This window comes from Leucoraja erinacea, chromosome 29 (genome assembly GCF_028641065.1).
Source record: "Leucoraja erinacea ecotype New England chromosome 29, Leri_hhj_1, whole genome shotgun sequence".
Lineage (NCBI taxonomy): Eukaryota > Metazoa > Chordata > Chondrichthyes > Rajiformes > Rajidae > Leucoraja > Leucoraja erinaceus.
Window position 1 is genome coordinate 5,761,035 of NC_073405.1, and position 13,720 is coordinate 5,774,754.

Below are 13,720 nucleotides of genomic sequence, written 5' to 3' on the forward strand. Positions count from 1 at the left end.
CAGGCTTAATGTTCAATTTGGAGGGCTGAGGGAACGATAGGCGGCAATTTTCAATGAGACCACATCTGTTTGTTTAGATTTATGTAAAATGGCTGATAGCCCCGAAGGAGATTAGCGACCAACATTCCCAGCTCCAACTCATTTTCCTGGCTCAGCAAAAACAGATCGACTGATCAAACATCCCTTTGACTTTAACCCGTTGCTGACCAGCATTTGATCGACTGTCTTTGAAAATATCATGATTTGACAGGTCCTGAACTCATGAAAGGTCTTGCACAATTTACCCTTTTCTTGAGGAAGCCGTAAGTTACTTAAAGGGAGCAATGCAGCAGTACTCGGGAGAATATCTTGGATGGCTTTGTGGGTAGAGCTTGGGAATAAAGAGGGACAATCGCATTGAGGTCAATACTAAAGGCCTCCCTGTAATTGTGTGGAATTGGAAGAAAATATGTATAGGTGGTTTCTAGGGAGGTGAAAAGCAATAGTGTTGTAGCAATGGGGAATTTTAGCTTTTTTAATATTGACATGGATGGCCTTAGTGCAAGGTGCTTAGATGGGGTGGGATCTGTAAAATGCATCCAAAAGTGTTTCATTTTTATGAGTATGTAGAGGGGGACACACTAGACCTTTGGCACCTTTTGGCTGCACGATGGCGCAGCGGTAGAGCAACCCGGGTTCAATCCTATGGGTGCTGTCCGTACGGAATTTGTACTCCCCCCCCCCCCCCCCCCCCCCCCCCCCCCCCCCCTGCATGGGTTTTCTCGGGATCTCCAGTTTCCTCCCACACTCCGAAGACGTACAGGTTTGTAGGTTAACTGGCTTTGGTAAGATTGTAAATTGATCCTAGTTTGTGGAGGATAGTGTTGGTGTTTGGGAATCGCTAGTTGGCTTGTATTTCAATGGGCCGAAGGGCCTATTTCTGTGCTGTATCTGTTAACTTAACTAAGCTAAACTAAATAAGCATGTGCAACAAGTGTCTGTACTGAAACTATTTGGGCAAAGTGACCCTAGTGCTGTAAACTTCAAGTAGTTATGCAAAGACTTGAGGTTAGCTTTCTCGAAACTGGGAAACAGATTTCAGAAGTATAAGGCAGGGGCTCTTGGGAGCTGCTGCTCGAGGGGAAAACAATGTCCAATGTGGATTGCATTTAATAGCAAGATAGTAAAAGTAGTGTTACTTTCATTATTTGGCTTCCAAACATCTTCTGGTGCATCTTCTGATGTCCTGTTTAATTTTACTGACAGGAGTCCTGATTGTAGTGTGACTTCCTGTAATGTCAGTATAGGAAATTAATTAAAATGTGGAATTTAATTGTATGGAGTGGATGAGCTGAATCATGTGCATTTAAGGAAATGTAGCAATAATGTAAGAGAAAATTGAATAAATTGGTTAAGAATGTTAACCAGATGGTAAGGTAAGGCATTGTGCTGCATGCAAATTGTCATTTTATTGCTATAAGTATGTTGAAGCTATATTATTTCCTTAAGCACACAGACATTCTGTTTATTGTGTTTTTCTTTTATTGCCAGGTAATAGGATTTTCTTCCGAAACTGTAGCTGCTTTTATTGCAGTTGTGGGAATCCTTTCCATTTTAGCTCAAGTAAGTATATGTGGCTCCTAGAAGAATATTTTAATGCATTGTGCTTAACATGATCCATTTACATGAATATTTAAATCCAGCGGTGAACAAGATAATATGACTCTAAGGGAATTACATTGAATGATTAATTTTCTATCAAACTAATGTTTGTCTTTTATTGCTCAAATGTTCATTTTTCTTGTATTGGAATTGTAGACTGTGGTGCTTGGCGTCCTGATGAGGTCAATTGGTCATAAGAACACTATTCTCCTGGGACTTGGCTTCCAAATTCTTCAGCTGGCTTGGTATGGTTTTGGGTCCCAGCCCTGGTAAGTTTCTGTTTGTTTTCTCTGAAGTTTAGCCAGTATTCCCTTTATAACAAAGCAGTTTGAAAATGCTGTGCGGTGGGTGCAAAGAATGATCAGTTGTACCTCCAGGACCTCAATAGTAAATGGAAATATTTGATAATGTATATTATACATTTAAGATAAAATTATTGGAATTTGGTAGAGATGGTTTAGAGGAGATTATAGGTCTGTAAATTTGAACACAAAACATGGAACAATACAGGGTAGACAAAAATGCTGGAGAAACTCAGCCGGTGCAGCAGCATCTATGGAGCGAAAGAAATAGGAAACGTTGCCTATTTCCTTCCCGAAACGTTGCCTATTTCCTTCGCTCCATAGATGCTGCTGCACCCGCTGAGTTTCTCCAGCATTTTTGTCTACCTTTGATTTTCCCGCATCTGCAGTTCCTTCTTAAACACATAGAACAATACAACATGGGAGTGGGCCCTGAGACTCACAATGTATGTGATAAACATAATGCCTAGTTGAACTGATCTCATTTGCCTGCATGTGATCCATATCCCTCTATTCCCTGCATTTCCATGTGCTTATACACAAGTCTTTTGCCCATTACTATTGTATATACCTCTACTGCCATCCCAGGCAATACAGTCCAGGCCCCCCCTCCACCCTCTGTGTTTAAAAAAAACTTGCTCCGCAGATCCACACATTAAACAAAATTAAATTAATGGGATAGCTCTTCAGTGGCTGCACAGTTTTGATAGGACAAATGAGCTGTATTGTAAATTGTATTTACTTTAGTGTTGTAAAAATGTATTGGTTGGAACAATATCAAATGCATGATATCAATTAGGTGAAGACACTGGAGAGGCTGAGATTTCTTCTCAATGGAAGAGATGTTTGATTTATTTTCAGTTGTAATGTTTAAATCAAACAAGAATCTCATTGTCCTACATGAGACGCATGACAATAATCTCTCATGACTTGACTTGACGACTAAAATGTAGGGACTTTAAAATGCCAAAATGTTTAGGATATGTTAGAGTTGAAGACCAAATGGTCGGTCAAAGATCTAGATTTTAAGGACCATGTCAAAGCCAGAAAGTGAAGTTCATAAGAGATTTTATTTCTACGGTCTGGGCATTTGTGGCGAAAGGAATGACTGTCTGGTGGTGAAGCAATTAAATTTAAAGTTGATTAAAGATGTGCGATCGAGGAGTACTGAGATCTAAGAATGTCTCACGGCTGAAGTATTTCAGAGGGAAATATTTTCGACTTTAGAGATGCAGCATGTAAACAGGCCCTTCAGCCCCCTGAGTCTGTGCCGGCCACTGATCACCCTGTACATTAGCATTGTCCTACACACAAGGAATATTTTACAGTTTTACCAAAGCCAATTAACCTAAAAACAAGTGCTTTTTTGGCTTGTGGAAGGAGCCAAGAGAGAACCCACACGGTCACAGGGAGAACGTACAGACGGCACCCGTAGTCAGGATTGAACCCAGGTCTCTGGCGCTGTATGGTGGCAACTCTACTGCTGTGCCACTGTCTGATGTAGATGATTACCTATAATTGTATTGAATAAAGGAGCGGCGCCAAATAACGGTGTTATTCTCTACATTCCCCATGAACGAAATGCTTCTCCACCACTACTTTAATGTCAGAACAACGCTGATTTCTTGCAGTCTGCTCAATGTGCAACTTGCTCTCTCCTCCTCAGATTGCCCGCTCTGTTTCTTCTCCTTTCACATCTGATTTCTTCTTGGTGCCAGAACCACCTGTTCCTAACCCTCTCTCCAAAGGTCAAAGAACCGAGCGAAGCTACTAACTCCCATTTTCCATGGCAACTAAAAACCTTGAGGTGTTAGTAGGTTTAAGTCACAGCTGACTGGTTGTAAATTTAGTGTGGTGAACCACTGTTGGTTGAACCGTGTAAACAGAACAATTAGCTTGCTTAAATATATTCTAACGTACTCCATTACTACATGCAGAGTATTGGAGAAGTTCGAAATTATAATTACAGCAGTGAGAATGTTTCAAAGACATAAACTTCCAAATAAGTGGAGATTTTGTTAATGATTGCTTTCTTCTGAATGGTTTCTAGACTAATGTGTTCTATGTGTGATGCTGGCGGTAGCAGTTGGTGAAGCATGATAGTTTTATAGGCATAATCTGTGTTGAAACGTTTTTTGGAGTGCGAGTAGGTTTTATTACATGACTGGAAGAATGTGCAATAAGTCAAGTATCGATACAAGTGTTTGCTTGGGACAGATTTCTAGGCAATGGAGGGCTTAAGCTGCACTGGCTCGTTGTCCCCGAGTTTGCTATTCACACATTAACTGCTTGTGTGTTGTTTTTGCAGGATGATGTGGGCAGCAGGAGCCGTGGCTGCCATGTCCAGCATCACCTTCCCAGCTGTCAGTGCCCTTGTTTCTCGGAACGCTGACCCAGATCAGCAAGGTAGGGATTTTCCAATTGCCTCTGAGCCATGATAGACAAAGTGCTGGGGCAGCTCAGTGGGTCAGGCAGCATCTCAGCACTTTCAGTCTGAAGAAGGGTCTTGAACCGAAACGTCACCCATCTTTTATTGCTCCAGAGATGCTGCCGCTGAGTTACTCCAGCACTTTATGTCTATCTTTGGTATAAACCAGCATCTGCAATTCCTTCCTACACATTGAGCTTATTGAATTTTTTCTCATAACAATTTACAAGTTTAACTTTTGAAACTTTGTCGGTGCTAGAATCATTTGCGTTTGGCTTACACAGCCTAAAGTTGTAGATCAGGGATAGACATCCAGGCCAGGACAGCATCAGTTACTGGGTGGATGGCCTTGATGCCAGCAGGGGAAAGCCTCAGTGAGCATTCATTCATGATGTGTGGGATGGTCTGGTCTGGATGTCCGCAGTCGCAAGCAGGACTGTCTGTCATCCCCCTCTTATGCAGGTGATGGGCTGTTCTTGCATGGACGGTGTGCGGATTCTGTTCAGGGTTAGCCATTGCTTGTGATGGAGGTCAAATCCCGGTGGTTTCACTGTGGGATCTGTGATGACCTCTCCGTTGTTGGTGTTGACATCTTTCCAGGCTCTGCACCACTCAGTCTTGGTGTCAGTCTTCCAGGGATTTGACTGAAGACCAGAAGGGTTTGCGGGACTTTGCGTGGTCCACCCTGTTTCGACTAATGCAATCAACCCGACATGCACAAGCTGCCTAGGTGAAGTCTGCTGTATGATTTTACCGGACCGTGTGCAAAAACTCGGAATTTCAATGTACCTAGGTACATGTGACAATAAAGTCTAATTGAATCATAAAAGTAACCTCTTAACTATCCTTTGCACCTTCATTAATGCAGTCGTTTCTTTGTTTGTAACATAATGACCTGGATTTTACACAATGCTAAGTTGTATCCTAGATATTTTGGATTTAAAAACAAAACTGCTCGGGAAACTCGAAGTGTCAGACAGCATCTTTAGTTTAGTTTTGAGATACAGTGCGGAAACAGGCCCTTCAGCCTGCCAAGTCCCCACCGACCAGTGATCCCTGCACATTAACACTATCCTACACATACTAGAGTCAATTTCCATTTATACCAAGCCAATTAACCTACAAACCTATATGTGTTTGGAATGTGGGATTGTGGATTTTGTTGAGCACTAGTTTTAAGGAGGTAGGTTAAGCATTCATAATCATATTGAACAGGAGAATAGGCTAGAGAGGCTAAATATCCTTGGTTTAGTGTTTGAAAACAGGCCCTTCGGTTCACTGAATGCATGCCGACCAGCAGTCACCCGGATACTATCAGGCACACTAGGGACAATATACAAAACCCAATTAACCCACAAACCTGCATGTCTTTAGAATGTGGGAGGAAACCAGAGCACAGGGTAAACCCACGTGGTCACACACTGTACAGACAGCACCCGTGGTAAGGATCGTACCCAGGACTCTGGCGTTGTAAGGCAGCAAAACTACTGCTGCACAACCGTGCGGCCCTATCTACCTGTGCTATTATGTATCAAGGGTGTGAGTAGAAGAACCAAAAATATGAATTTTGAGAATTGCTGGGACAGTATCAATTGCGAAGACTCCAAGATTAAATTAATTTTATTTAACTAAGTGCATTTTCATTCATTCAGAAGAAAGCAATCGCACCGATATGAATTGATCGTTCCCTGTTTCTGCAGGAGTTGTACAAGGAATGATTACGGGGATCCGTGGGCTCTGCAATGGTCTTGGTCCAGCACTGTACGGATTTGTATTCTACCTTTTCCACGTGGAACTGAATGAAATGGGAGATGTTGATAATCCTGGTAAAGTTCCAAAAGGAAACATGCAGAATCCCACTGATGAGGTAAGGAAAGACATTTTTTTTTTGTATGCATGAGTTTGTCGGATAACACCCTGAGCTGCACTTGACTTTCGAGATACAGCATGGAAACGGGTCCATCGGCCCACCGAGTCCACGCCAACCAGTGATCACAGTACTGGCAATATCCTACACACTAGGGACAATAAAAAATTTACAAAAGACAATCAACCTACAAACCTCTATGTCTTTGGAGTGTGGGAGTAAACCGGAGCACCCGGAGAAAACCCACTCGCTCAAAGGGAGAACGTGCAAACTCTGTACAAACAGTACCCCTAGTTAGGGTCGAACCCAGGTCTCTTGTGCTCTGAAGCAGAATCTACTGCTGTACCACTGCACCGTCAACCAGTACTTTTTTTTAAGGGGTTGCTTGGAACGTAGTGAAGTACAAAAGCCAAATTGTACTTCGTAGGACGCCATTAATGCCTCAACTGGCGTATGGTGTCTAACCCTTAGAACCCTACTCTTGAAAGTAAGTCATGGGGGGGAATGCTGAAACCATGTACTAACATAATATTAAAAATGGGAAGTCAAGAAACTGAGATTGTTCTTTTGTCCCCTGGTTTATTTTTGTCAAAAATATTAGGAGAATTTTCTGACATTCGCAAACTCAAATCTAATCAATTCTTAAAAGTTATTACCATTACGTTTATAGTTATGTTTGCAAAAAGATATTTAAAAAATGTAAGAATTTGAAATTAAGAACCTTAAATTTAAAAAAAAATTAGCAACAATGTTATCAAAAAAATAAATGCTGTAAATCTTCACCAGGTTGGCCAGCATCTGTGGAGAGAGAAACAAAGTTGTTTCCAACTGACTGTTCTGATAAATTCTGTTTATCTTTCCCTATAAATATTCCCTGACCTGTTGAGTGCTTCTAATAATTCAATTTTTTTAACTTCAGATTTCCAGCATCTTCAATATTTTATTTTGGAGTGGGTATTGTGTAATTAGTACACTTAAGCTGTTAAAAAATGTTTAAAGTACATATAGCTTGAATTTTGTCAAACATCCTGCTTTATCATTATTAAAATGACGCAAGTCGCATATAGATAGACACAAAGTGCTGGAGTAACTCAGTCGGTCAGGCAGCATCTTTGGAGAAAAAAGGATGGGTGACGTTTTGGGTCTGGACCTTTCTTCAGACTCAAATGTGAGTCACTTAACTGTATGGCAAGGAAACTGCTGAGATGTAATGGTCCAGTGCTGAATTCTCATCCATATTCACATGATTGGCTCTTGTGCACACACACACACACACACACACACACACACACACACACACACACACACACACACACACACAACACACACACACACACACAACACACACACACACACACACACACACACACACGAACGAAAAAACACACAAAACACCACCCACACACACACACACACACGAACACACACACACACACACACACACACACACACACACACACACACACACACACACACACACACACACACACACACACACACACACACACACGCGCGCCCCCTCCCTGTCCATCCATCAAAAATATGTGTACAAAAATGCTGGAGAAACTCAGCGGATGCAGCAGCATCTATGGAGCGAAGGAAATGGGCAACGTTTTGGCCCGAAACCCTTCTTCACACTGGTGGGGGGGGGGGGAAAGAAAGGAAAAAGGAGGAGGAGCCCGAGGGCAGCTTCAAATCGTGTAATAATTCTGAAATAAGGAAGTATTTAAGTAATTAGTCCCTCAGGGAGGAGAATTGGCAGCAGAACCGAGGTTTCACCTTTGGCAAAGGATGAAATGAGGATAACTATTTTATGCCTTTATCATACCACTGAATACTTCAATGGCTGTAAGGAGATTGGTGATGGCGTACAGCAGTGTCTTTTTAATAAAGTGTGCTGTTATGATCTGGAAATTGCGTAGCAAATTCAACAAGAACTTTGAAAGAGAATTGGTTAAATAGTTGAGAAGGGGGAACATGCAAAGGTCCCAAGTAGAGAGCTTTGGAAAGATCCTTATCTGATCGTGTTGCCATCTTTTGATATTATGTTCGACTGGAACCACAATTGGGGGAGGTGCAACAACAATTTGCATTTTTATGGGATCTTTTCACTTATACACATAAATCAAGTTTGAATGTAATTCTGTTCATTATCACCAAATTGGGACGGGTGACTGAAAATTATGTCAAAAGTGTTTCATAAGCCTTCTAAACATAGAAACATAGAAATTAGGTGCAGGAGTAGGCCATTCGGCCCTTCGAGCCTGCACCGCCATTCAACATGATCATGGCTGATCATCCAACTCAGTATCCCGTACCTGCCTTCTCTCCATACCCCCTGATCCCCTTAGCCACAAGGGCCACATCTAACTCCCTCTTAAATATAGCCAATGAACTGGCCTCAACTACCCTCCGTGGCAGAGAGTTCCAGAGATTCACCACTCTGTGTGAAAAAAAGTTCTTCTCATCTCGGTTTTAAAGGATTTCCCCTTTATCCTTAAGCTGTGACCCCTTGTCCTGGACTTCCCCACATCGGGAACAATCTTCCTGCATCTAGCCTGTCCAACCCCTTAAGAATTTTGTAAGTTTCTATAAGATCCCCTCTCAATCTTCTAAATTCTAGAGAGTATAAACCAAGTCTATCCAGTCTTTCTTCATAAGACAGTCCTGACATCCCAGGAATCAGTCTGGTGAACCGTCTCTGCACTCCCTCTATGGCAATAATGTCCTTCCTCAGATTTGGAGACCAAAACTGTACGCAATACTCCAGGTGTGGTCTCACCAAGACCCTGTACAACTGCAGTAGAACCTCTCTGCTCCTATACTAAAGAGGCAGAGAAGTTTGTGGAGGTAATTGAGAAGCTTGGGGCCTAAACAGTTTGAACGCAAGAGGTTCGAGTGTTTTGTCTTCTATTTCTTGCTCAATCATCACCACTGTCAGATCAGATAATTTGCATTGTAATCGTGAGAGATAGATAACTTGTTTAAATTGCTAGCTCATTTTGCATTATGAAGTCGTTGTTGTTTCCAGTACTTCAAACCAGGATCTCTAAATTACAAGGAGTTGTCATAATTGTGGAAGCTTATCATTTGCTTGCTCATTTGCTTGCTGATAAACACATGAAGTAACAAGAGCATTGAAATAAAAAAAACAGTAATTACGTCCATGTTTAAGAAGGAACTGCAGATGCTGGAAAAATCAAAGGTAGACAAAAATGCTGGAGAAACTCAGCGGGTGAGGCAGCATCTATGCAGTGAAGGAAAAGGTGACCCGAAACGTCACCTATTCCTTCGCTCCATAGATGCTGCCTCACCCGCTGAGTTTCTCCAGCGTTTTTTGTCTACCTGTCATTCCATCCATGTTCTCCAGAGATGCTGCACGACCCAGAGTTACTCCTGCACTGTCTTTTTTTAATTTTTTATATTCCAGTATCTGCTGTTCCCTGTGACTCCATTGAAATGAAATGTTTAAACATATTGACCTATTGCTTTGAGTGAAGTTCTTAAAATATTTCAAAGATAACCTGTCCTTGTGTTAAATGTTTTAATCAGCCAACATTTTCTATTGCTACTAAATCTCTCCTTGTTCTTTTTCAGAGCACCATAATCCCAGGACCTCCTTTTCTCTTTGGAGCATGTTCAGTATTGCTTTCTCTGCTGGTTGCCTTGTTCATCCCCGAACATAGTGGCCCCCCTCTGCGTTCTGGCAGCTGGAAGAAACACAGCAATGGGTCCCAGGGTCACCCCCACAGCCCACAGAGCACAAGCCCCGATGGAAAAGAGCCTTTATTACAAGACAGTTGTGTATAATGGCAAAGAGCTGGCCAGCTAGCACAGCTCAAGATGGACGGGACGTGGAGATCAGATGTGGCTGCCCACCCAAGGTTTTCCTTTCGGACATCCTAATACTTCCTGCGAGTTTTTCCAATTGAAAGTTCTGTCTTTTAATTCAATGTTTCTTTAAAAAAAAACAAAAAAACAATTCTTTTCATAACACCTTCTGGTTCTCCACCTGTTTAGCTCTTTAGAGTATGGAATCTCTTGGGTTGTTTACATCAGTTGGTATGATCTCCAAATCACTTGGGTACAGGATTTAGCTCCCGCCCTATGTTGGTGCCTTGTGCAAGACACCAGAAGTCTGTTACAGTAGCCTGGAAAATTGCTATGTTACTCTCCTCAATGTTTCCTTTTAATTAGTGCTGTTGTTGGGGCTTCCTGAAAACACCATTATCTTGTAGGTGGCTGCAAGCTGGTTGTAATGCCACAGGAATTTACAGAGAACAGCGACAGGATCAATTTAAAATGTAGTCTTCTAACTGGACAAGATTAGGCAAGTCATTGTGATTCTCAATTCATGTTTTAGATGACTACTATATCTGTAGCAATATGTTGCAGGTTTGGAGCAATGTAAAGGCAACCAAATGGGGTGGTGGGGGAAGTGGGAGGGGGAGAGGTTTGGGATGGGAATCGTGTGCTTTCGATGTGTTTGCTGATATTTGGCTTTATGGTCTAGTGCTTACATTGTTTTAAAGCAACAAACCTGCATGTGAACCATTGTAAGTTACAAGGAACTGCAGATGCTGGTTTACAAAAAAAAAAGATACAAAGTGCCAGAGTAACTCGGCGGTCAGGCTTAGTTACACCAACGCTTTGGACCTTTTTACGTGAACCAGTGTCTCTTGTCACTGCCTCTTATTTGGATGGTACAATGGACTCCTGTGTTCATCTCCTCCTCTTCCGCCACTCCTTTTGTTATTGGTACTCATTCAATTTGAATTAATGTGGGAACTGAGACCCATAGCTTGACACACTTTCCAACCTAGTTGCTAAAGCACAAGACCATAAAGCTAAGTGTCAGCATGCGCGTATACAACACATCATTCCTGCCCAAAAACCTCGACCATCATTCCAGGCCTGGTCTCTTCTTCTCGCGTATGGCGTGCACAGCCTAAAGTTGTAGGACATCTTCTATTTGATCTTATTTGACTGTGCGCACCAGGTTGATTGCATTCGTCGAAACAGGGCGGACCACGTGATGGTTGCAATCTCCCACCCCCCCCAGGCCTGGTGAGTTTTCTCTTGTAGTTATCTCCTGTTCCCAATCACAGAGTTGAGAACTGGAGAGGATGAGATAGAAGGCAGGTGAAGCTGCTGACCACTATCTGCCTATTTGATAGGTATTTGCAGAAATGGAGATTAGTCTAGTACCTGACAATAAACCTGTTCAATTTCTGAAAGGCAAGTACAGGAGACTGCAATGAATGTCAGTATGAGTAGATCCTGAACTGGGTGATTTGTTGACTCGGGCACACCAGTTTACCATTTTTACATGACCACCCTTGGGCATTAAAGTGGCTGACGGACCATGGATGGAACAATATTTCATGATTCTAATTTCTCCCAATCCTGCGCTCACTCACTGTACCTACCCTTCACAGCCCATCACATTTGTAGGACATAGGTGAGGCAGGAGCATTATCCCAGTGGGCAGCCTTTCGAGGAAGATTTGTAATTGGTTAACCATATGCTGTCCCTAATTGTATTTTAAGAACAATCCATCATGATACTTGCTTAATTCTAATAGGATTTAGATTTTTACAGCCAAGATATATCGGCCTGAGGACAAAAGTTGGATGACAGTTTTATGAGACACCAGATGGCTTTTTCGTGTGAGCCATCTTTGGCATACTCCTGTGAACTGTGCTATACAAGTCTCTGGTAGTGTTTCACACTGTCGGGTTAATCATCAAAGTTGTTCATATTAGAGTTTGGGTGGAGAGGAAAATCCAGCCTGAGTCTCTTTCAGTTACCAACATAACCCTGCTGCAAGGTAGCTGTTGGGTAAGGACATACACTCACCTCTTTTTTTTTTTTATGTTCCCTTGTTCAAATATTTTGCTCCTCGTTCAAGAAGGAACAGCAGATACTGGACAATCGAAGGTAGGCAAAATTGCTGGAGAAACTCAGCGGGTGCGGCCCGAAACGTTGCCTATTTCCTTCGCTCCATAGATGCTGCCGCACCTGCTGAGTTTCTCCAGCAATTTTGTCTCTCGTGATGAACGTTGCCATTTTAGTGAGCTGTGAGCAGGTGTGCATGGCTTATAAAATATAAGCTGCTCAGTGATCCACTGGTCAACCAGATTACTGGCAATTCAGAATTACCAGGGATGCCATGTGCATTTGTGAACGAACGTCCTGTAAATGAAACAAGATGCCGGGTATTTCCAGCATGGCAACGGAATTAGGCCGATTCGGTAATCATTGAGGCTTCCTTTTTGGAAATGCTCTAACCCATTCCAGAATAGCCATCTCCCACTTCCAATTCAATGCTCTTTGCCATGTGCCACCACCATCTCCAGCATCTGGTTCTTCTATTAATGTGCCATTATTTAATTAACTTTTTTTTTTACGGCAACTATACTTGTTTTTTTCACTTTGTGCTTTTTTTAAGTGAATTGGAGAGATGGGGAGCTTGAGGGTGCCTTTGTGTAAACTAGCGATGTATGTCTTCTCTGAAGGGCTAGTTGGTGTATGTCTATGGGAAATGGGGAGAAATCACTGACTCGGCGATATGGTTGGTCAACATTTATGTGTTCTCTCCTTGTTGACATACTGTAACCTCCTCTCAGTGGAAGCACACATGGATGATGAAATGCACCACTGCCTTCAATGAGTCAGCAAAGTCTTTGGCTGTATTTAAAAAAAAAAAAAAAAGCTATTTGATGTTATCAGTAATGTAATGTTATTAGTAGGATATGGGAATTTGTGAGGAGTCCCTATCAAACTGAATAATGTGCTGTCATGAAGTATCTTTTGGCAGCACTATTGTTTGCGCATCCCCATAATGTTCTAGTCCTCACTGCTTTTAAATGAAGTCTTACGTGCAATATTCTGTTGACTCGATCATAACACCAGACCCTTGATGACTATAAACAGGTTTCAGCTAATTTTCAGATGACATAAGCCCATCCCATACCCATACGAGAAGCTTAAAAATGATCCCCTGTTGAATATCCAAAAGCTGGAAGTTGTTTTTTTTTTTTTAATGGTGCATGTGGCAAGAGAAAGAAACAATGAAAGAACATCCAACGAAGGTCCAAAGCTGCCTGCCACCGAGTACCAGAGCACCATGATGTAACATTGACACATTCAACAAAAATGCCACTTTAAATTGACAAATTATGACTTTTGATTAGTATTCAATTGCCCATATGATGAGTAAAATCTGATGGGATAATAAGCTACGGTGATGCTCCAATGTGGACATTTAGGTTATTATAGTATAATTGTACTTGTAACAGAGTATACAAATTCAACAGATGGTGTAACATTTACTGTAAATATTTGTGAAATTATAGAATTATATATTATATCTACATATGCCAAACAATATTTTAGATTACCTTCTCTAGATTTTTCTTGAGCACTGGTCAAGTTAGCCTTAATGTGTGTACTATTTTAGATTTAGTCTGGGGTGGGCTT

General features: G+C 41.8%; 1 protein-coding gene across 1 annotated transcript in view; it reads left to right on the top strand.

Moving 5' to 3' along the window:
• mfsd14a2 (major facilitator superfamily domain containing 14A2) overlaps positions 1-10,220 on the top strand; it is a 33,278-nt gene extending 23,058 nt beyond the window's left edge. Inside the window, exons 8-12 of the mRNA XM_055658422.1 lie at positions 1,531-1,602; positions 1,798-1,910; positions 4,252-4,349; positions 6,072-6,238; positions 9,836-10,220. Coding sequence (XP_055514397.1) covers positions 1,531-1,602; positions 1,798-1,910; positions 4,252-4,349; positions 6,072-6,238; positions 9,836-10,048 — 663 coding nt within the window. The 3' untranslated portion in view covers positions 10,049-10,220. The remainder of the gene's footprint in view (positions 1-1,530; positions 1,603-1,797; positions 1,911-4,251; positions 4,350-6,071; positions 6,239-9,835) is intronic.
• The last annotated feature ends 3,500 nt before the right edge of the window (positions 10,221-13,720 follow it).